General features: G+C 39.0%; 1 protein-coding gene across 1 annotated transcript in view; it reads left to right on the top strand.

Annotated features, from left to right (window-relative positions):
- ANKFN1 (ankyrin repeat and fibronectin type III domain containing 1) overlaps nucleotides 1-25,279 on the top strand; it is a 249,095-nt gene that overhangs the window by 101,350 nt on the left and 122,466 nt on the right. Inside the window, exons 3-4 of the mRNA XM_081272562.1 lie at nucleotides 3,551-3,752; nucleotides 7,324-7,534. Coding sequence (XP_081128688.1) covers nucleotides 3,567-3,752; nucleotides 7,324-7,534 — 397 coding nt within the window. The 5' untranslated portion in view covers nucleotides 3,551-3,566. The remainder of the gene's footprint in view (nucleotides 1-3,550; nucleotides 3,753-7,323; nucleotides 7,535-25,279) is intronic.

Below are 25,279 nucleotides of genomic sequence, written 5' to 3'. Positions count from 1 at the left end.
TATTCCTAAAGTTCCCTTCTTTACCCTTCCCACTGATGTACTAGTTTTTATTTTTAGGGTTTGTGTGTGTGTGTGTGTGTGTGTGTGTGTGTGTGTGTGTGTGTGTGTGAGAGAGAGAGAGAGAGAGAGAGAGAGAGAGAGAGAGAAAGAAAGAAATGTTTATTTAGGTATACCACTTATAAACGACCTTTTTAAAATTCCATTTGGAGAACTTTTGCCTTTTATTAGGAGAAAAGTAAACTCTTAATACATTCTGTTCATGAATATATTTTATCTTAGCCCTACTTCTTTATTTTATATTTTATATTATTTTTTTCAATTATTTTTAGATTTTTCTTTATTCAACTCTACTGTAATAGTCTGAAGTTCTCCTTCCTAGTTGCTTTATTATTAGTTACTATAAAGATACATCCCAAAAATATCTGAACTTACATTTTTCTCTCAATATAAAAACTAAGTAATATACTAAGTACATAAAATCAGACTCAAGACAATTTTAAAACAAGCAAGGAAAATAAATCATTACAATATACTTCAGTGTCTCTAGTTTGGGAAGAAGACTTGGTGTATCCTGAACAATTACCGCTATTAATCAAGTGGTTAAAATGCACCAAACAAGATAGTACCTTTCATGTGTTGATTAATATTCACAACTCATAAGAAATGTACTATTATGCCCATTTATATATGATTAAATAACTCAGAAAATTTAAATAAAGTGTCCAAAGTCACATAGATTGCAGGTAACGATATCAGGATAGATGTCTGGGTACACCAAATTCCAGAGCCAAAACTACACTGATTTTCAAATGCTTCTCTCTTTCCATAAGGGTAAAAAAAAATAGAGTTGGGAGAGGTATTTATATTTATAAACATAGATACCAGAAAATTGTTTTGTCACTATCTTTCATCTGGCAAAATTTTAAATATAGAGGAGAAGAACAGACCATAATGATAGATGAAAGCTAGAAGAGTGGAAACATACTGAAGAATAGCTGGAAGAAAGGGACAGCTGGGGGAGTGTGAGAAGGGAGTCAAAGAGACAGAGAAAGTCAACCTGTTTTGACGGAAGGAAACAGATGGGAGATGAGCAAAGACAAAAGGGGCCCCGTGGGTAGGTGTCATCAGTTAGAGGGCAAGTCACTGGAATTTGATCAATCGACAAGAATTTATTTACTGGACTCCTGGGCATTGTGGGAGATACAAAAGAATGTAGAGTTATTTTGGGAACAATAATGATGTAGACAAGACAGATGGCTTAAACTGGGACATTAATGCTGAAGGAAAAGGCTAGAGACAGAAGGCAGAAAGAAAGAGGTTAAGGCAATCCCCATGTGATCCAGCTTGCACATGAATCTGGAATTTTTGTAGGTATGAAAAGAAATAAATTAGAGGAAGTCCTGTAACTGCTATTGAAGCAAAGGTAAAGAATTTATAGATGGAAGGACAAAGATGACAAATAACCTAACTTTTTCTTTTCAACTTTTGTGAATAAAATGACTATTTATAAACTCAAACACACACACACACACACACACACACACACACACACACACAGTACAGACAATGCCTTGTGTCATTCTTCCAAATGTTAAACATGCCCACTTAGCTAAGACTGGGTGGGGCCTGATGGATGTGACTAAGTCTGATTGTGCCTGACCACCTTGTAAGGAACCAGGAAATCTTTCTGTCTTGGAGGAAATTGCAAGTAAGACTTAAAACATGCCTAAGGACATTTAGCAATGGCATGAAGATGGATTTGCATTTGTTGAAGTGAAAGTAATTAAGGTTGGTTGGTGCCAGTGAACATGTAACCAAGCTGAGAAGACAGACTTTCCAAGTCTTTCTCCTATATTGCAAGTAACAGACTCTCCAATGTGCACTCATTTATTCTGAAGTATTTATTGATATTTTCTATAACAAAAACATTAGCTACTAGGAGTCCTCCTATACACTAGGCTCTTTGCATGCATTGTTACATCAAATTCTCATAACAATAATATGTAGATGCCATATTATCCCCATTTTATAAAGGAGAAAAATGAAATTGGTTAAGTAACTTATCCAAGATTACACAGTCAGTAGGTGAAAGAGTAGAAATTTATACTCTAATCTGTTTTATTTCTTTTACCTTGTGCCACATGTTAGGAACTGAGGATATACAAATTAGGATTTGGCAGTCCTCACCCCTAAGGAACATATAGACTGGCGGAGAGACCCAGAGCCAAGCAATTGTAATATGATTGCCATAAAGACATATACCAAATTTGCCTGGGAGTGTCAGAGACTTCTTAAAAATATACTTTAAGGATTGATAACCATTTCTAAGGTGATGAAAACAGAGATTCACTTCTCTTACAAAGAAAGTAATATATGCAAAGACCAAGAGGTAAAAAACCTTTGAATTATTTAGTAAAAACTCCACAGTTTAGAAGGATTAAAACATAACATGTAGAAGTACAGTAAGAGATGAGAAAAGCACTTGTATCTGAGGCTAAAGAATTTAGATTTTATCTTTTGGGAACTGAAAAATCATCAAAATCAGCTCTGTGAAGAGTTTGATCAATAAAAGATTTTCTACACAGCTTTATGTCATAGGGTCTGTAAGGGTCTAAAAACTTAAGGCCTAGCAATGATCTAAAGGTCACAGCTAAGTAGCAATGCAGCCTTACAAATGAAGACTCCACTCAAATTTGATAGGAGGTGTTTGGAAGACAGCAGCATGCCCCAGAGGTTTCCTCAGTCATGAAAATAGTGAAAAGATTAGAATATAAATTTGCATTGAAGTACATTGGCTAGTGATTTCATTTGTACATTTGCGCATTCAAAACACACACATGCATTCACACACTAGGTGGTCATAGTCTTGGTAGCAACAATATTTCAATAACAATATCCCCAAACAATGGTGGATGACTTTTGAAATGACATGACTGATCTCTTAAAAAATGACTTCAGTTATGACATTGGTGGGACCTGTTAAGAGATTTTTGGAACAACAGCTAAGTCTATTTGGAGAATGCACATAGAGAGTACCCTGGAAGATCTCTATCCTGGGCACATTAAGTGAACACAATTAACTTCACAATTTGACTGCTATCCTCAAGAGAAATGGAGGTTGTTCAGGGAACAACTACACTTTTTTATTCACCCAACAAAGGCCAGTGTCTAGGAGAAGGTAAGTAGAAAAGCACCAATTGCACATATCCAAGATAATTGGACACACCCTTAGGTTACAAAATTGACACACTTCCTCAATTGGATGAGATACCAAAAAAGACTAAAGTCATAATATATATATATATATATATATATGAATATGTAATATAGTAAATGGAGGTTGTCATTCCTGCTACCAATTATCTCTGTGGTCATAAACAAGCTACTTCCTTTACCTGGGTTTCAATTTTCTCATCTAAACCAGAAAGAAATTAGGTCTGATGATCTCTGATGTCCCTTCCAGTTATGATATTGTATTAGGATTCAAGATGGTTACTATCAACTTGCAGTTATAATGTGTAAATAATACATAAGATTTTCCTTTTCCTAGGAACTGCTGTATAAAAATGACCCAACAGATGCAGAATTTACATCTTTCCCAGTCAAAGAAGCACAGTGCCCCATCGTCCCCCAATGCTGCCAAACGCTTGTACCGGAATCTCTCAGAGAAACTGAAAGGGAGCCACTCCTCATTTGATGAGGCCTATTTTAGAACAAGAACTGATCGGCTGGGTCTTAGGAAGACCTCGGTGGTAACAACAAAACTCTTTTTATTCTTCTGTCAATTAGATTTGTTTATTTATGTTTGGGTTAAGGCAATTCTAAAATGATTCACATTCATTTCTGAAGCTCATATTTTTACAGTTTTATGCTGAAATAGAATCCGTCAAGATGGGAAGTGCACCTATCCATGATTGTGGACAAAGTATGAGTTATTATGAGATTTTTCCTTTCTTTTTCTTAACTTCTTTCCCTTTAATGTTTTTTTCACTACTAGACCAAAGAAACCAATCAAAAAAGTAGCTGTTTGACAAATATGGACTCTCAGGTTAAATAGTTTGTTTTTTTTTTAGAAGTCCAGTAATCATTCAAATAATAGTATTAATATTACTTACTTACATCTAATGTATAATCCACATGCTTTTCAAAGACATAAAATATAATCCAGGCAAAGAATGCATATTTACTATATAATAGCTAGGAGTAGAAGGGATAAATAGCAAAAAAAAAAGAAGAAGAAAGAAAGAAAAAGAAAATATATGATCTAGATGGGGCAGAGGGGTGGGAGGGGAAGGGAGAGGGCAGGGGGTTAGCAATGATGGTGGAATGTGATAGACATCATTATCCAAAGTACATGTATGAAGACATGAATTGGTGTGAACATACTTTATATAAAAACAGAGATATGAAAAATTGTGCTCTATATGTGTAATAAGAATTGTAATGCATTCTACTGTCATATATTTAAAAAATAAATTCAATTAAATATTTTTAAAAAGAAAGAAAATATATGAGAATGAGAAGAGAAACACACATACCAAAAACCTAGGCAAATAGACTACATGAAATTTATTATGACACTTATCTTTGAGTTCTCAGGCAGTGAAAGCAGAAAAGGAAACAGAACTGGTTTTGGCATCCCATTAGCTGATAACTGAAAGTGTTATCAGTCCATCAAGAGAAATGAGTATTTTCCTGCTGCTACGTCATCTGGCCTGCATAGATGTCATAGTAAACTAGGTGACAACAAATAGCAAAGAGAAGTATTGGCAATACCATAGATGTTCTCATATGGTAGTTTTCTATATTGGCCCTCAGTAAAATCTGAGCGTATAATATGCACATGTTCAACACAGGTATTTTTGCAAGGTTATAATGGCTCCATTTGTTTGAACTTAAAACAGAAGTGAGTCCTGACCTTTCCAGATAGAAGCAAGTTAGAATTTGCCAACAAAAGCATAGAGCAGGAAATGACTAAAGAGTGAGGGTAAATATGGATCATGAGAAATCAGAAATACTAAGAATCAAAAACAAATACACACTATAGACAGGGCAGCATTTTTAACTTTGAACTCATTTGTTTTCTAATAGATTTTCTTGTTTCTAACTCATCTTCTGGGAGGGTTTGGCTGTGGTTAAGTTGCAGCCCAAGCATCAGAGACCTTTCAGTTTAGCAGATTGTGGACAAAACATTTTTCCACTCAGCAGCTATTCTGTAGCAAAGAGAACCGCATACAAAAATAGCTCTATTCCCTGGGTTCCCACTGTCAAAATGAGTATTTGCATAATCACTTCATATTTTCCTTAGTTCCCATTTTGTGGGGTGTACTCAGTTAAAGCCAACCAGCAGTCTTTGAGACAATCAATTTTTAATAAGACTAAAAATAAAAACTGCCCATCTAAACATTTGGTCACCACAGATCTTCCACATGCTAATCAGGCAACCATGGTGCTAGGTCAAGATCAATGGTATTTCAACATTTTAAAGACCAAGCAACTCTTAGAGAAGATACCAGATAAATATGTAAGTAGTGTATGTGTTGGTCTCTTCCCATGAGCTGCAGAAATGATGTAAGAGAATTCCAGAGCACTTCTTCATTGCTAATCCTTTGAAAGAACCATATTGTCCATAGATATTTTTTTCTATAGCTGGCTTGTTTATTTCATTCTGGCCTTCTCAGGTCCCCAGTTAGTTACAGAGTCCCTGAAACCCTCCCTGGACATTGCCACTTGTGCCCCTCACCACAGGGCTCAGAAATGCCAGGTGTCTAATGGTTGGGGCTCTAGGTTAAGAAGGTATGGAATTAGAGACCAAGAGGCTAGGAATAGGGGCATCAGCTCATAGGCACTGGGAAGTGCTTAGTGATCTATAAACAGAGAAGTGACATGCAGTATGTATTATTATGGTTCAGATAAGAGGATCCCCCCAAATGTTCACATGTGAGACAATGCAAGAATTTTCAGAGGTGAAATGATTAGATTATGAGAAATTAGATTGTGACCCAATCTGTGTATTGATCCATTTGAATGGATTAACTAAGCAGTAATGGTAGGCAAGCAAGGTATAGCTTATCTAGAGGAGGTATGTCACTGGTGATATGTCTTTGGGAATATATTTTGTCCCTGATGAACAGAATTCTCTCTGCTTCCTTGTTGCCATGCCTGGAGCCGCATTCCTCCACCATACCCTTCCACTATGATGTTCTGCTCACCTTGGGCCCAAAGCAATGGAGTCGGCCATCTATTGACTGAAACCTCTGAAACCATGAGCCCCAAATAAACTTTTCCTCCTCTACATTGTTCTTTTCAGGACTTTTGGTTACAATGACCAAAAATTTACTAAAATATGTATATTTTAGGAAGATTATTCTTGTGACAGTACAGGAGACCAAGAGTAGCAGCAGATAGGTCACTGCCACAAGTCAAGACAAAGGATGATAAAACTTGCAGATGGAGAGGAAGGAGATGAGCTTGAAAGAAACTGTACTCTCCATATCAAACCAGCCCTGATTAAACTACATGTGCTGACATTATCTATGCCAGCATTCCCCAACCTGTGTTCTATAGCACACTATTCCAGGTGTAGGTAGAGCTAAATACAATAAAACACATGTAAAAATAATTGACATCAGATATCCTACAGTAAATAATTGAGTGACTTAGTTTAACCTAATGTTTACCATATTTATTTGACTATATGCTACTTTCTTCACAAGAATATCTTTTAATGACCTATCAAACATTATTCTTTCCACAGAGAACTGGTTTAAGATGTTTATTTTGTGCTTACTTACAAACTAGCACTGCTATACAGTGCAGTATTTTCTCAGTTCATCTACTTATAATATCTGTTCAATGCCCATTGGAAAGTAAGCAGAGACCACAAGAATGGGATCCTAATTAGAATAACTTATACTCCATGTATGCATAATAATTTGTCAAAATACATTGTACTGTCATGTATATCTAAAAAGAGCAAATGAAAGAAAGAAAGAAAGAAAGAAAGAAAGAAAGAAAGAAAGAAAGAAAGAAAGAAGAAGGAAGGAAGGAAGGAAGGAAGGAAGGAAGGAAGGAAGGAAGGAAGGAAGGAAGGAAGGAAGGAAGGAAAGGAAGGAAGGAAGGAAGGAAAGAAGGAAGGAAGGAAGACGGGCAGGTCCAATCCAGTGTTGACTTGGTAGACCTTAGGATTAATCTTGGTTATGCAACTATCTGTATATAAGTGGGCACATAGTCCCTGAAGCAATCTTTAAAGTTCAGTATAGCTATGCCACAAAGACACACTGGTCTAGCAAACTATACTAACCTGCTTTCACTCTTCTCCAGAATTTCCAGGGCAACGAAGCCATGTTTGAAGCAGTTGAGCAGCAAGACATTGATGCTGTGCAGCTCCTCCTATACCAGTACACACCAGAAGAGCTAGACCTCAACACGCCTAACAGTGAGGGACTAACGCCCCTGGATATTGCCATCATGACCAACAATGTGCCCATTGCTAGGATTCTTCTGAGGACAGGAGCTAGAGAAAGTCCACACTGTAAGTAAGCCTGAGAATAGAATTGCCTACTAGTAGAGCTAGATCTCTGCTTTAAACTACTGAAATAACCATTGCTGATCTTCCAAGTAAGAATGGTTGCCTACTCAAAGGCTCTGAAACCCTTTACAAATTTTCTGGACTTTCAGGCAAAGAGCAATTGTGTTTTTCAGTCTAAGCATTTAATTGCATTTTAATTCAATATGATGAATGATATTGAAAAGGGATAAAAGAATTTTATCCCAAGCTTTCAAATATGTAAGACACTTCCAAAGATGATGCAGAGTAGGAGACACACATATTTTTAAAAAATGAGTACGTATGTGTTTCTGTTTCTGTATCTACAGTTAATGTTGTGGCTTCATTCATTCATTCAACAAGCAATGAGTGCGGGGAACTGTTCTGGGTACTAGGAGAACAGTAGTAAAAGAGAAAAACTGTCTCCTCCTAATGGAGGAGACTTCCAAAAAGCATGTAAATAGATAAAATGTAAATTCAAAGAGTGATAAATTCCATGAAAAAAAATTTTAATGAGTGGCTAGAGATTGATGGGAGGAGACCATACTACACTTTTTACACAAGGAAAGCTTCTCTGGTTTGATGATATTTTAGTTAAGTCCTAGATGATATAAAGAAATTATCCGTAAGAAGATGTGGGGGTAAAATTCTGGGCATATTGTGTAGAAAATAGAAAGATGTTGAGCAGGCAGGGATGAGATCAATGTATTGCAAGAATAAGAAGGCCAAAGGAGATAGCAAAGTATCAAATGGGAACATAGTGGCCAAGGAAGAAGTCACTAGGACCCGACTGAGCAGGTCCTTGAGACCATGCTAAAATGTTTCACACTGATGACTGAATGGGATAAGAAGGTGGTGGAACAGTTTAGGCAGATATATGCCATAGTCTGCTGTCCATGAAAAGATCACAGTGGTGCTAGAGTCAGTACAGTGGCAAGGATGCTGTGAATGGTAAGACCAGTTAGGAGGCTATTGTAACAGAGAAGTAGACAGACACTGGTTTCTTTGACTAATAGGATCATGATGTTGACCAGTGGTAGAATTCTAAACACACACACACACACACGATTTATTAAGATATTATATATGTATAATAATATTATATTATAATAAGCACATACATATATATGCTTTATTAAGATATAATCCTCACATATATAATTCATCTGTTTAATTTGATTATCTTTTTTTTTTTCATTCAACAAATATTTAATGATCCACATGGGGGGAGTGGTAACAAGCATGGGTAGAACCCTGGCCCTTCCTTTCTTGTTGGGCCACATCACCAAAGGATGTGGCTCCTCTCTGGTAACATTCAGGACAGCTTCCTGTTGTCCAGGAGCAGAGCAGTGGGGCTGCTCTGTTTTTTTTTTTTGTTTTTTTTTTTAATTGTTGGTTGTTCAAAACATTACATGGTTCTTAATATACCATATTTCACAGATTGATTCAAGTGGGTTATGAACTCCCATTTTTACCCCGTATACAGATTGCTGTGTCACATCAGTTACATTTCCATTGATTTACAAATTGCCTTTCTAGTGACTGATGTATTCTGCTGTCTATCCCATTCTCCACTATCCCCCCTCCCCTCCCCTCCCCTCCCCTCCCCTTCTCTCTCTCCACCCCCTCTACTATAAATCGTTTCTTCCACTTATATAATTTTTCTCCTACCCCTCCTTTCCTCTTATATGTAATTGTGTATAACCCTGAGGCTCACCTTCCAATTCCATGCAATTTCCCTTCTCTCTCCCTTTCCCTCCCACCTATCATCCCTGTTTAATGTTAATCTTCTTCTCAGGCTCTTCGTCTCTACCCTGTCCTTGGTTACTCCCCTTATATCAAAGAAGACATTTGGCATTTGTTTTTTAAGGATTGGCTAGCTTCGCTTAGCATAATCTGCTCTAATGCCATCCATTTCCCTCCAAATTCTATGATTTTGTCATTTCTTATTGCAGAGTAATACTCCATTGTGTATAAATGCCACATTTTTTTAATCCATTCATCTATTGAAGGGCTTCTAGGTTGGTTCCACAATCTTGCTATCGTGAATTGTGCTGCTATGAACATCGATGTAGCAGTGTCCCTGTAGCATGCTCTTGTTAGGTCTTTAGGGAATAGACCGAGAAGGGGAATAGCTGGGTCAAATGGTGGTTCCATTCCCAGCTTTCCAAGAAATCTCCATACTGCTTTCCAAATTGGCTGCACCATTTTGCAGTCCCACCAACAATGAACAAGTGTACCCATTTCCCCGCATCCTCGCCAGAACTTGTTGTTGTTGGACTTCTTAATGGCTGCCAATCTTACTGGAGTGAGATGGTATCTTAGGGTGGTTTTGATTTGCATTTCTCTGACTCCTAGCGATGTTGAGCATTTTTTCATGTACTTGTTAATTGATTGTATGTCCTCCTCTGAGAAGTGTCTGTTCAGGTCCTTGGCCCATTTGTTGATTGGGTTATTTGTTATCTTATTATCTAATTTTTTGAGTTCTTTGTATACTGTGGATATTAGGGCTCTATCTGAAGTGTGTGGAGTAAAGATTTGTTCCCAGGATGTAGGCTCCCTGTTTATCTCTCTTATTGTTTCTTTTGCTGAGAAAAAACTTTTTAGTTTGAGTAAGTCCCATTTGTTGATTCTAGTTGTTAACTCTTGCGCTATGGGTGTCCGTCCTATTGAGGAATTTGGAGCCCGACCCCACAGTATGTAGATCATAGCCGACTTTTTCTTCTATCAGACGCCGTGTCTCTGATTTAATATCGAGCTCCTTGATCCATTTTGAGTTAACTTTTGTGCATGGCGAGAGAAAGGGATTCAGTTTCATTTTGATGCAAATGGATTTCCAGTTTTCCCAGCACCATTTGTTGAAGATGCTATCCTTCCTCCATTGCATGCTTTTAGCCCCTTTATCAAATATAAGATAGTTGTAGTTTTGTGGATTGGTTACTGTGTCTTCTATTCTGTACCATTGGTCCACTCGCCTATTTTGGTACCAGTACCATGCTGTTTTTGTTACTATTGCTCTGTAGTATAGTTTGAAGTCTGGTATCACTATACCGCCTGATTCACACTTCCTGCTTAGCATTGTTTTTGCTATTCTGGGTCTTTTATTATTCCATATGAATTTCCTGATTGTTTTATCTATTTCTACAAGAAATGCTGTTGGGATTTTGATTGGCATTGCATTGAACTTATAGAGAACTTTTGGTAATATCGCCATTTTGATGATGTTAGTTCTGCCTATCCATGAACAGGGTATATTTTTCCATCTTCTGAGGTCTTCTTCTATATCTCTCTTTAGGGTTCTGTAGTTTTCATTGTATAGGTCTTTCACCTCTTTTGTTAGGTTGATTCCCAAGTATTTTATTTTTTGGGGGGATATTGTGAATGGAGTAGTTGTCCTCATTTCCGTTTCAGAGGATTTGTCGCTGATATACAGGAATGCATTTGATTTATGCGCGTTGATTTTATATCCTGCCACTTTGCTGAATTCATTTATTAACTCTAATAGTTTCTTTGTAGACCCTTTTGGGTCTGTTAGGTATAGAATCATATCGTCTGCAAATAGTGATAATTTAAGTTCTTCTTTTCCTATTTTTATGCCTTTAATTTCTTTCGTCTGTCTAATTGCTCTGGCCAGTATTTCGAGGACTATGTTGAACAGAAGTGGTGAGAGAGGGCATCCCTGTCTTGTACCAGATCTTAGAGGGAATGCCTTCAATTTTTCTCCATTCATAATGATGCTGGCCTGTGGCTTATCATAGATTGCTTTTACAATGTTGAGGTATGATCCTGTTATCCCTAATTTTTCTAGAGTTTTGAACATAAAGGGATGTTGTACTTTGTCGAATGCTTTTTCTGCATCTATCGAGATGATCATATGGTTCTTATTTTTAAGTCTATTGATGTGGTGAATAACATTTATTGATTTCCGTATATTGAACCAGCCTTGCATCCCAGGGATGAATCCTACTTGATCATGGTGTATAATTTTTTTGATATGATTTTGAATCCGATTCGCCAGAATTTTATTGAGGATTTTTGCATCTAGGTTCATTAGAGATATTGGTCTGTAGTTTTCTTTCTTTGAAGTGTCTCTGTCTAGTTTAGGTATCAGGGTGATGTTGTCCTCGTAGAATGTCTTTGGAAGTTCTCCCTCTTTTTCTATTTCCTGAAATAGCTTGAAAAGTATTGGTGTTAGTTCCTCTTTAAAGGTTTTGTAAAACTCTGCTGTATACCCATCCGGTCCTGGGCTTTTCTTAGTTGGCAGTCTTTTGATGGTTTCTTCTATTTCCTCTATTGTTATTGGTCTGTTTAGGCTGTCTATATCTTCCTGACTCAATCTGGGCAGATCATATGACTTAAGAAATTTATTGATGCCTTCACTATCTTCTATTTTATTGGAGTATAAGGATTCAAAGTAATTTCTGATTATCTTCTGTATTTCTGAAGTGTCTGTTGTGATATTGCCTTTTTCATCCCGTATGCTAGTAATTTGGGTTCTCTCTCTTCTTCTCTTCGTTAGCATGGCTAAGGTTCTGTCGATTTTATTTATTTTTTCAAAGAACCAACTTTTGGTTTTGTCAGTTTTTTCAATTGTTTCTTTTGTTTCGATTTCATTAATTTCAGCTCTGATTTTAATTATTTCTTGCCTTCTACTTCTTTTGCTGTTGTTTTGCTCTTCTTTTTCTAGGATTTTGAGATGATATATGAGATCGTTTATTTGTTGGTTTTTTCTTTTTTTAAGGAATGTGCTCCAAGCAATGAATTTTCCTCTTAAAACTGCTTTCAATGTGTCCCATAGATTCCGATATGTTGTGTCTGTGATTTCATTTAACTCTAAGAAGTTTTTAATTTCCTCCTTAATGTCTTCTATAACCCATTGATCATTCAGTAACCTATTGTTCATTCTCCAAGTGATACATGATTTTTCCTTCCTTCTTTTATCGTTGATTTTTAGTTTCATTCCATTATGATCAGATAAGATGCATGGTATTATTTCTACTCCTTTATATTGTCTAAGAGTTGCCCTGTGACATAATATATGATCTATTTTTGTGAAGGATCCATGTGCTGCTGAGAAAAAAGTGTAACTACTTGATGTTGGGTGGTATATTCTATATATGTCAATTAAGTCTAGGTTGTTAATTGTGTTGTTGAGTTCTATAGTTTCCTTATTTAACTTTTGTTTGGAAGATCTGTCCAGTGGTGAGAGAGGTGTGTTGAAGTCTCCCATGATTATTGTATGGTGGTCTATTAGACTCTTGTACTTGAGAAGAGTTTGCTTGATGAACGTAGCTGCACCATTGTTTGGGGCATATATATTTATGATTGTTATGTCTTGTTGGTGTATGGTTCCCTTGAGCAGTATGTAGTGTCCCTCTTTATCCTTTTTGATTAACTTTGGCTTGAAATCTATTTTGTTTGATATGAGTATGGGCACTCCTGCTTGTTTCCGCAGTCCATATGAGTGGAATGATTTTTCCTAGCCTTTCACCTTCAGTCTATGTATATCTTTTCCTATCAAATGCGTCTCCTGTAGACAACATATTGTTGGATCTTGTTTTGTGATCCATTCGACTAGCCTGTGTCTCTTAATTGGTGAGTTTAAGCCATTAACATTTAGGGTTATTATTGAGATTTGGTTTGTTCCTCCAGTCATATTTGTTTATTTATGTTACTAAACCTGATTAGTTTTCCTCTTTGATTACTTTCCCCCCTTTACTGTCCTACCTCCCACTGATGGTTTTCAATGTTATTTTCAGTTTCCTCTTCCTGTAATGTTTTGCCAAGGATTTTTTTAAGAGATGGTTTTCTAGCTGCGAATTCTTTTAACTTTTGTTTATCGTGAAAGGTTTTAATTTCATCTTCCATCCTGAAGCTTAATTTCGCCAGATACACGATTCTTGGTTGGAACCCATTTTCTTTCAGTGTTTGAAAAATGTTATTCCAGGATCTTCTAGCTTTCAGAGTCTGTGTTGAGAGATCAGCTGTTATCCTGATTGGTTTGCCCCTAAATGTAATCTGCTTTCTTTCTCTTATAGCTTTTAAAATTATCTCCTTATTCTGTATGTTGGGCATCTTCATTATAATGTGTCTAGGTGTGGATCTCTTATGATTTTGCACTTTCGGCGTCCTGTAGGCTTCTAGGATATGGGATTCTGTTTCATTCTTCAAGTCTGGGAAGTTTTCTCGTATTATTTCATTGAATAGATTGTTTATTCCTTTAGTTTGGAGCTCTGTGCCTTCCTGTATCCCAATGACTCTTAAGTTTGGTCTTTTAATGTTATCCCATAATTCTTGAATGTTCTGTTCATGGTTTCTTAGCAGTCTTGCTGAGCTGTCTATGTTCTTTTCAAGTGGAAATACTTTGTCTTCATTGTCTGATGTTCTATCTTCTAAGTGATCTATTCTGCTGGTAGTATTGTCAATTGAGGTTTTAAGTTGGTTTATTGCTTCCTGCATTTCTAGGATTTCTATTTGTTTGTTTTTTATTACTTCTAACTCCCTGTGAAATTGATCTTTTACTTCCTGGATTTGTTTCTGTAGTTCCTTGTCAATGTGATCTTTCATTGTCTGATTTTGCTGTCTCATGTCTTCCTTGAGACTCCAGATCATCTGAAGCATGTATATCCTGAACTCTTTATCTGACATTCCATCTGTTGCAGCTATTACCTCTTCTAGAGTTGAGTTGACCTGCATTGCTTGTGGACCTTTCTTTCCTTGTCTTTTCATATTGCTTGCGTTTCTTTCTGCTTGGTGAAACTGTTGTGTTTTTGAAAATTTCCCCCTATTTATTTATATTGCTCTTGTATAGTTGGGATATCTCTCTTGTAGGGCGGGTAGTGGCTGTGCTCCTCCTCTAATTAGGGTGATCTATCTACCACACTGGTTGGTCGTAGGTCTGCCCACACTGCGGGCACAGGTGGCTGCTCTACTCTGCCCCCACTCCAATTGTGGTGACGTTCCTACCATGTCCTCGGATCGTTGGTCCTGATCCGGATGTGGGCGGCAGCTCTGCTCCACCCCTACTCCAATTGGTGTGACGTGTCTACCACGCTGGTCGGCCTCTAAGCCTGTTCCGCTGGTGGGTCTCAGATCTGCCTACCTTGCGGGCTTGGGCGGCAGTTCTGCTCAGCCCCCACTCCCAGTGGGGGTACCTAACTGCCTCTCCAATGGGTCGCTGGGCCTTTTCCGGACACTGGCGGCGGCTCTGTTCAACCCCCACTCCAACCAGTGTGACGTGACTGCCTCGATGCTACTTGTCCACCACACTGGCAGGCTGCCGAGCCTGTCCTGCCAGTGGGACGCAGGTCTGCCTACCTTGCAGGGTCAGACGGCGGCTCTTCACGGCCTCCACTCCAAATGGGGTGACTTGGCTACCCTGCCGTCGGGTCGCTGGTCCTGTTCCAGGCGTGGGCGGCTACTCTCCTCGGCCCCAGCTGCAGTTGGGGTGTCGTGATACCACACCGGTGGGTCCCTTAGCCTGCTCTGGGCGCAGGTGGGAGCTCCACTCTGCCCCCCAGGCCCCCGCAGCACCCAGCAGGACCCGGACCAAGAAGCAGTCCCTGTAGGATCCCCAACCCTGAGCCAGAGCAGCTTTGGGAGCCAGGAGCCGGCCTCTCCGATCCCCGACACGTTCTGCTAGGAGCAGGCTCCACAGAGCAACCGCCGCGGGTTCCCCAACCCCAGGCCAAAACAGCCCCGGGAGCCCAAGCCTGGCCGCACCAGACTCTCCCTGCTCGGTGCATGCTCCGCTGGGAGCAGAGTCAAAGATGCAGTTCCCGCGGGCTCCCCAGCCCCGGGCCAAAACTGTTCCGGGAGTCAGAGTCCCGCTGCCCCTCGTCGCAAGTTTCACTTGTAGCTGGCCTCTGCTCGCGGTCCCCGCAGGTTCCCCGGCCCTGGGCTCAAGCAGCTACGGGAGCCAGAACCCAGCCTCTCCGATCCCTGCCACACTCTGCTAGGAGCAGGCTCCACAGAGGTACCCCAGCCTCAGGTCCAAGCAGCCCCGGGTGCCCGAGCCTGGCCGCTCCAACCTCTCCCAGCTCAGTGTACGCTCCGCCAGGGGCAGGGTCAAAGACGCAGTCCCCGCGGGCTCCCTAGCCCCGGGCTAAAACTGTTCCGGGAGTTGGAGTCCCCGAAGGATCCCCCGCCCTGGGCCAAAGCAACCCGGGGAGCTAGAATCTGGCCGCTCAAAGTCCGGCGCCCGCCTTGCCAGGGGTGAGCCCCGAAGAGTATTCTCCTCAGGTTCTCCAGTCCCGAGCCTGAGCGATCTGTCTGCGAGACGCAGGCAAATACCAGCCTGGAATCACCTGTTCCCTAGTTGAATGAGCTGAGATCAGTAGAAAACAGGGATGATTGCATCAGCTCTCCAAGATGGCGGCTGCTGTCCTCCTCCGTGTTCCAACCGGTGTCCGGGCTGCTCTGTTTTCAGGGCTCCTTGCAACCCTTCCAATTTCCCCACCACACAGTGTTCCTTAGCTATGAGAACAGCCTTCCTCCAGGAGAGCTGCCCTTCTATGAAGGATGCCAAGAAGGAACCAACCTCCAAGACTGGTACCCCAGGTCTCACTCTCCTTAAAGAAAAAGAGCAGCTAGGGAGGCCGAGGCAGGAGAATCAAGTGCAAGGCCAGTGTCAGTAACTTAGCAAGACCCTCAATCAGCGCTGGGCGCTGCGCGGGCCATGCTCGCCACTCCTGCCGCCGCCTCCGCCCATGCAGAAAGCCGCTGCTGCTGCCGCCGCCGCCGCCGCCGCCGCCGCCGTCCGCGTCCGGACCCGTTACCTCCGCGGCTCTCCCGTCCGCGGATCGCAGGCCAGTCCCCTAATTTGATTATCTTTAGAATATGCACAGTCATGAAGACATCACCACAGTCAGTTTTAGAACTTCATCATTCCCAAAAGAAACCTCATGGCCTTTTGTGACTGGCTTCTTTCTGAATCTGCTTCCAAGTAGAATCTGTGATAGTAACTGCAGAGGCAGCTGCTCAGGGGCCAGTGGCAGACCCTGCCCAGAATTGTACAGGTAATACCATATAGCATCAGTCTGTGCCAGGCACTATTCTGAGTACTTTACATGTATTGACTCCTTTAATCCTCAAAACAACATTTTGGGATAGATACTCACATTCTCCTTGGTGCAAACTCTCTGACCTAATGACCACAGTGGCTCTTTGCGACTGTTTTTTATGTTTCCTAAAAGAAAAAAAGTAAACACTTCTAACTGTTAGTTTCTTTAATACTGCTTCACTTATTTCCAAGTAGGGAGACCCAAAAGGCTGAAAGAGAAGTAAGTGACTATATAATTTGAGAACACATCTCTACTCCTACATTTCATAAACCACTACTACCCAAAGACTGGATATGGAGGCAGATCCTTATATCAGAAAATTCTTTATTTGAAAAATGTTAAGCTTACCACATCCATGTCAGAGAGAGTGAGGATTTGGGTTCAATAGTATTTGGGCTCCTCAAAAGCACTCCATAGTCTAAGTGTTGCTCCTTTTCTGGTGAAACTAGAGGTTTTGGAGGGATGGCAAATAAGGATGGAATAAATCAAAAGGTCACTTTTGTTGCCTTCTGATTCATTTTGCAATAATGTCTGTCCTGGAGATTCAGTGAGAGAGGGATGGAGAGAGAATCAGAAGGTCTGACCATGGAGAAAGCAGACTTAGCCCCATTCTATAGGAACAAGGGGACTATTCATCCAGAAGTTTCCTCAGCCGTCCTGCACTGGGTTGGATGAAACATTAGTCCTACTTACCTGAGACACTGTGATGAATTCTGCATTTTCCCTGAGAACAGTAAGACTTCTAACCCCCCAAAGCCCCCATGTGCATAAATGAACCTCCATAACTGAACTTGAGGAATAACTATCTAGTTAAGCCTTCCCTATTTTCTCTGGGAAGATAAGCACATTATCATTACAAAGTTGCAAAGGACAGAGAGTGAGAGATAAGCCCAGGCTTCAGCTATGAAATATGACACCTAAGTCACCAGGACCACCCAAGAAGTCAAAGAGATAATACCACACATAGACTGACTGACACATGTGTTAAAAAAATGGCAAAGGAATATTGATTGAGAGCCTATGAAGTCTGCATACACAGTATCTCTGGTGTTTACATTTACCCATCATTATGATATCTCAATTCAATTTTGCAGATAAGAAATCTATAATTCTTTCAGGTTATGTGACCGAGCAAAGGTCACACATCTAGCAATAAACAGGGATGTCAGGGACTCAAGTCCCCATCTGTGGGATGTGAATACCTGGGATCCTACACAAACTCACTGACTTTCTAGGTAACCAGTATGTGGGGCAGTGGCTACTAGAAGCCCACATCTTTCCCTGTGTGATGTTCCCTAAAATCCTATGGTGCATTTCTTTGTTCTGTTCTGTAACTGAGGTGCCATTTGTGTTGGAGATTGACAGGATAGAAGAACACACTGTTTTGGGGAGTTTTTATACTTTCTTTTTTTAAAAATATTTATTTTTTAGTCGGACACAATATCTTTATTTATTTATTTTTTTGTGGTGTTGAGAATCGAACCCAGGGCCTTGCATGTGCTAGGCGAGTGCTCTACCGCAGAGCCACAACCCCAGCCCAGTTTTGATACTTTCTATACCAAGTCCAAAAGAAATAGAATTGCTTCTGTTCATAAGTATGAGCTTGCCCAAGAGAAAAACCAGCCACAATGTTACAAGCAAACACCTACTACAAACCATTCCCAAGAAGTGGGAGAAACAAGATATAAGAAAAACAAGAATGAGACCTTGAGTTCTTATACTGTTTTTACACACAGAAAAAAAAAATGCTTTTGTCTACATCTTCTCACCTGATCTCCACAACTGGCTTGTGAGGTAGGAGTTGTTTTTCTAATTTTACCAGCAAAAAATAATAGAATAAAAAAAGTTAAATAGTTTACCTAACATAAAGAAGCTAACAGGTGGTGGAGTCATGATTTGAACCCAGGTCATCTGTACCAGTGCTTTGGTTTTTGTAGAAAAGCTTTAGCAAATTCACTGTTATACAAGAGATGTTCAGTTCCTTTCTTCCCTGGTTCTCCATCTGCTCCTCTAATGACTATCAAGTATTTTAAAACAGAGAAAATGGTTTCTAATATAGCTAATTTTATTTACTTCCTTCCCCTATGCATTTCATTCTGAAAACTAGCCCTATACTCTTTTCACTATGCCAACCAAGGATCCTAACACAATTCAGAAGAAAGTCCTCTGTAAAAAGAATCACAATGACACAGTTTGGTTTAGGGATTTACTTCCAAAGCCACTGGTCAGACCTGCCTTTAGCCCCTCGATCACAGAACTAGATGGAGGTATTCTTTACAAACATGGCTTGATACTCAACCAGGCACATTTCCTTACTCATAAGAAAAGCCCAAGAAGCTGCCATCCACAGCTGCATATTCCTCTGAGGTTATATATAGAACCCCAGCCCAATAGTTAGATGAATTTGCTATCTTTATCCAGTAACTGTCTTCAGTTCCTCCCACCTGCAAGCAAGTAACACAAAGTACAACCATCTCTCATTATCCAGAGGATATGTTCCAAGACCCTTAGTGGATGCTTCGAACTACAGATAGCATCAACCCCTATACAAACTCTCTTTCCTATACATACATACCTATAATAAAGTTTAATGTATGAGTTAGGCACAGTAACAGATTAGCAACAACAATAACAAAATAAAACAATTATAAAATAAAATAAAACAATTATAATGATCAAACATCATTACTATTGTATTTTGGGATAATTATTAAGTAAAATAAGGGTTACTAGAACAAAATTACTGCAGTATCATGACAACTGATCTGATTACTAAGACCATTACAAAGTGACTAACAGGTTGATAGTGTATACAGCATGGATACAATAGGCAAAGAGATGATTCTCATTCTGGTGGTATAGAGCAGGACAGTATGAGATTTTATCACACTACTCAGAACAACATGTAATTTAAAACTTATGAATTACTTACTTCTGGAATTTTTCATTTGATATATTTGGACTACACTTGGCCAAGGGTAACTGAAATTGTGGAAAGTGAAACCAGGAATGGGGAGCTGGCTATTGTAATACTCGTATCCACAGAAGCAAACATCAGCCATTATTGAAGTAGAATCCCAAGTACTACCCTGCAGACTGTGGTGCTGAGCCTAGGAAACAGGCACAGAATCTGAAAGAAGGGATCACAAGACACCTGCAGCTATGCCACTGAGCATTTCCCAGTCACTGTGATTCATGATCAATTGAACAGCTGCTATTTGAGAAAATCAATATATCTCTGTATAAAAACCCCCAGTCACACACTCCTCCCTTTTTCTAACTAACTCATATTTTGCCCCTACCCTGCAATCACAGTTCAACAGTCTCCAGGCAGTATTGCTAAATTATCAATGAGGGCCTTGCCTTTCTGAGGCTGCCATTGGTTTGGCATCAGTAAGGTCCTAGAAACACTAAAGAAACTAGCTCCTCTGGGTGTCTACTATTTATGAATCTGGTCACTCATGTGTGTTTGATCTTATCCTTGGATCCTAGTACCTAGGACATAGTGGATTCTCAGAAAATCTCAGGTGAAACCTCAGTCTTTGTAGTAGCCCATCTTATTTTGCTGGGAATCACAGATACTGAGTTCTGTATATGTATGTCCACACATGTGTGTGCAATTGACATACATACATATACACAGTGCATGGGGAAATGCCTGGAAGTCATCTAGTAATTTAGAATTGGAGGCACTCTTGCCTGCTGCTGGGGTATTCCAGTTACTGCTGGGGGTTTTCAATGAAGCCTGGTGTTTGCATTTTGGCAGTATTAACACAGACCTGTGAGAATAGCTAAGTACTCCTCCACCTTAGACCTGACCTTTCCCTTAGTGAGTTCTCCTGTCTCTCCAGACCCCCTTGCCTTCCACTGCATGTCTCAGTGAGCTCTTCTCTCTCACCATCTCTCTTGATGCTGCCTGTGGAAACAGGAAGTGTCACCTAGAATTCCCTATGTTCAGCTACTTCATAAAATGTGACTGTAGAGCAGCTGTCATCCAGGGATGGAGTGGACACCAGCATTACAATCTTGGCAAGCTGGTCAGGATGCACCCCTCACTCCTGCAGTAGCTGGGGGCTTGTGTTAGTGCTGGGACTGGTTCAGGCCGTGTCTAAAAGGTGTGACTATAAACTAATGAGGCTGGCTTTATGTAAACAAACACAGCAGAAAGTCTACAACCCAAGTGAATGTTATCCTTCAATATGGTCCTCCTGGGAGACCCCACACTCCATCCAACAATGCTGCCATTGCTCCAAACACTTTAGGAATTGTCCTCAGAGTCTGTTCATAAGAAAGTCAGACTCACTGCTTACACACCTGATTTTTGTTCCAAAACAGCATTGCCCAACGTCATCACTCTTCATGTTCACCCGTCTGGGCCTCAGATGACGTTGAGAGGTTTCCTGAAACCAAATCCACCCTCAAAGGACAGAGATTGGCAACCATTAAGGACACGTAAAGAATGAGCCTTAAGCAGGTCTCAAGAATAAGTCCCAGATATATTTTTTTAAAAAAAGATACTTTTTTATTGAAAGATGTAGCAACTTTATTTTATTTTTTTTCTTTTTTTTATTGATTATTTAAAGCATTACATAGCTCATGATATATCATCTTTCATACATTTGACTCAAATTGTGTTTTGAACTCCCGTTTTCACCCCAAATACAGATTGCAGAATCACATCTGTTACATATTCACATTTTTACATAATGCCATATTTTTATCGGCTTCATTAAAACTGGGATATAAACCTCACCCTGACTTACCAATCTGTTCCTCGAGCCACATTTCTTGTTGTATGCCACTCACCCACACCAACCACTTTTATGTTCCTTCAACATGCTAAGCCATTCTATCACAGGGCCTTTGCACTAGCTGTCCCCTCTACCTTGAGGTTTTTAATCTTGAATATTACATGGTCAACTCCTTAACATTTATGTTTCAGCTCAAATATGGTATCTTCAAGATAGGTTTTTTCTGACCATCAAGTCCAACATCTGAATCACATCATTCTATTATAATTTTCTAGCATAGCACTCATAGCACTGTTTTTCCCAGTGTTTTTATTTGTTTATTTTCTGCCTTCCCTGCATTAGAATGTAAACTCCATCAAGAGTAGGGCCTGTCTGTCTCATTCATCATTTTATTTCTGGTCAACAGTGGGCAATATTTGTTTAATTGAACTGAGCAAATCCCAAGGCTACTATTCTCTTTAGGGATATGAATCCATTATTTCTTATTTAGGGATTACTTTACTAACTAATCCTCACATTTCCCGCCAGTGGCTGGCAACCACCATTCTATGCCCTATTGCCTTGAATTTAGCATTTTTAGATACTATATTACATGTGATCCTGTGGTATTTGTCTTTCTGTGTCTGGCTTAGTTCACTGCATAATGTCCTTCAGGTTCATTCATGTTGTTACAAATGGCAGGATTTCCTTTTTTTGATAGTTGTCTTTTCTTTCATCTGTCTTTAATCTGTTATATATATGTATATATATGTACACATGCATACACTCAACACAGAATATATTCTCCTTGTCAAAAATGAAGACATTACAGATGAAGTTAAAAGATGTCATTGAATGCCTAATCCACTTCTCCGCACATACACAGGCACACACTTAGGAACTAGTGTCCATCCCTAAACTCCCCCAACATAATTGCTGATATCAGTTTGGAAGGTATCCAGACTTTCCCCCATGAGCTTCAAAACACACACATACACCCCCCCCCCACCATCACCAACAACAGAAAAAAATTGGGAGTGAAATTTTTAAATTTCATCTTTTGCAAGGTCTAAATATTAAATTTCTGAACTCAGGGAGTTTTGGCTTCAAATTCCATATCTGATATTTGTAGCAATGAAAAAATTCCTTAAACTCCTGTGCCTCCGTTCATTTATAAAATGAAGATGATAATTAATATGTCCATGTATATTAGTTTTATATTATTGTGTAATGAATTATCCAAAAATGTAGGAGTTGAGGGTGACAAACATCTCCCTCACACAGTTTAGGTGGGTCAGAAATGTGGAAATGAATTCAGCAGGTGGCTCTGGCTCAGGTAGCCCAGGGGATTGCTGTCATCACTAGGTCTGATGGAGCTGGAGGATCTACTTCTACACCTACATAGAGCAGCAACTGGAAAGGAGCCCACATTCCCCACTATATGGGCGTCTCCTTATGACTGTTGTATGGCATGGCAGTCAGATTTCAACAGATCTAAGAAACAGATCTGAGAAAGAGAAAAAGGAAGAGAGCAACCAAGGTGAGAGCAGTATCTTTTATAACCCAATCTCAGGAGTGGAATTCTATCATTTCAGTGGGTTTTGGATCGCACAGACTTGCAAGAGTGAAACACATAAGGGTGTAAACACCAGTAGATAGAGGTCACTGGGTACCCCTTTGGAGGCAAGCTCTCAGCAGAAGAATGAAATTGAAACATGCACAAAGTCAATGCAAAATGTATTAAATACTGAAATGTAAAACCATAAACAATAAACTAGTAGAGGAAAACATAGGGGAAATACTGCATGATCTTGATCAGGACAATTAATTTGGCCCCAAAAGAATAGGCAGCAAAATTAAAAATACAAAATGGGACTACATCAAACTAAAAGTTTCTGCATATCAAAGGAAACAATTAACAGTGAAGAGATATCATCAATGGAATGGGAGATATTTGCAAATTACACATCTAATAAGGGGTTAATATCCAAAATATATAAGAAACTCAATCAGCTCAATAGCAGAAAAAAATAATTTTTTTTAAAAAGCTAATTTTAAAATTGATAAGAAACCTGGATACACATTTAAAATAGGGCATGTAAATGACCAGCAGTCATATGAAAAAAAATACTCAAACCATTAATATTTAGGGAAATGCAAATTAGAATCACAATGAGATATCTCATACCTTGTCAGAATTGCTACCTTCAAAAAGACATAAATAAATAAATAAATACATAAGCACTGCTGGAGATGTGAAGAAAAGGAAACCCTTGTACATTATTGACAGGAATATAAATCAGTGCAGCCATTGTGGAAAACTATACAAAGTTTCCTCAAAAAATTAAAAATAGTGCTAGAGATGTAGCTCAGTGGGAGAGTGTGTGTTTAGACCCTGTGTTTGATCCTTAGCATAATTAATTAATTAATTTAATTAACATATGATCCAACAATCCCACTTCTGGGAATTTACCCAAAAGATTTTAAATCTGTTTGTCAAAGACATTTCTGCAGTCCCATGTTTATTACACTATTATTTACATTAGCTAAGTTATAGAACCAACCTAAGTGTCCATCAGAAACAAACGAAGAGATGAAAACACTGGCATATAAACATATATACATATATAAATGGAATACTAATCTGCCTCTACAAAGAAGGAAACTCTGTCATTTGTGACAATATTTATGGAACTGGCGAATTATCGTACTAAGTAAAATAAACCAGAACAAAAAGACAAATACTACTTTATCTCATTTATATGAGCAATATAAAATAATCAAACTCATCAAAACAGAGCAGAATAGTGGCTAGAGAAATTTAGGGTGAGGTGAGGAGAAAGGAGAAATGATGGTCAAAGAATATAAAATCTGTTAGAGGAATTATTTTTCAATCTATTGCATAGGGTGGTGAATATAGTTAACATTGCATTGTACATTTTTAAATTTCTAAATAGTACATTTCAGGGCTGGGGCTGGGGCTCAGTGGTGGAACACTTGTCTCGCACGAGTGAGGTACTGGGTTCGATCCTCAGCACCACATAAAAATAAATAAGTAGATATATCCATTTACAATTTAAAAAATGTTTTTAAAAAAGATATAGTACATTTCAAATATTCTCATCAAAAAATAAGCATTTCAGACAATGGCTAAGTCAATTAGCTGGATTTAATCATTCCACATTGTATCATCATTTTGTATCCATCGATACAATTACAAATTGTTGGTTTACTATGAAATAAAATTAAAAAGAAACATGTCTACTCCAAATTGAAATTTGTTCTAAATATAAAATTTATACTGGCATTCAAAGGCTCAGTTCAAAAAAATATAAAGTACCTAAATAATAATTTTTACATTGATTACTTGTTGAAATGACAACATTTTGGATATATTAACCAAAATACATTATTAAAGCTAATTTCACATACTTCTCTTTTTTTTCCCCTAAACATCACCAGGAAATTTTTAAATGATAGGGTTCACACTATATATCCATAGACTGTGCTGAAAATATTGGCAGAAGATATGGTTGTCATGTTTCATACTTAACCCCCACATGATACCATTGAGTAATCTGCTTTGGGTTTCCTAAACAATTCTCTTAAGTGTTTTTCCATGTCTGTTTTTGAGAAGATGTGTGCTTCCCTTTTGAGTTTGATGAGACCTGGGCAGGAAGTGCCCCTCTGTGTCATCAGTATCGCCTTCCTGAAGAATCACTAGTTACATCCTAATTTATCTAATAGGGACTTTGTGAATCCGTGTTCTGCTAGAAAGAAGAGGGGAATGGTATTTCAAAGCCCATGTCCAGGTGTATTGAGTTTTAGAAGAAAGCTCCATAGCAATGAAAATGAAATATTTACTCTCCCGATCTCTAAAACCTTCTTGGAACCATATTCTCTTGGGAAAAAACTAAAACAAGACAACAGGTTGAGAC

The sequence above is a fragment of the Spermophilus citellus genome (assembly GCF_964194105.1).
Source record: "Spermophilus citellus genome assembly, chromosome: 17".
Lineage (NCBI taxonomy): Eukaryota > Metazoa > Chordata > Mammalia > Rodentia > Sciuridae > Spermophilus > Spermophilus citellus.
This window is presented reverse-complemented; position numbering and strand designations above follow the sequence as displayed.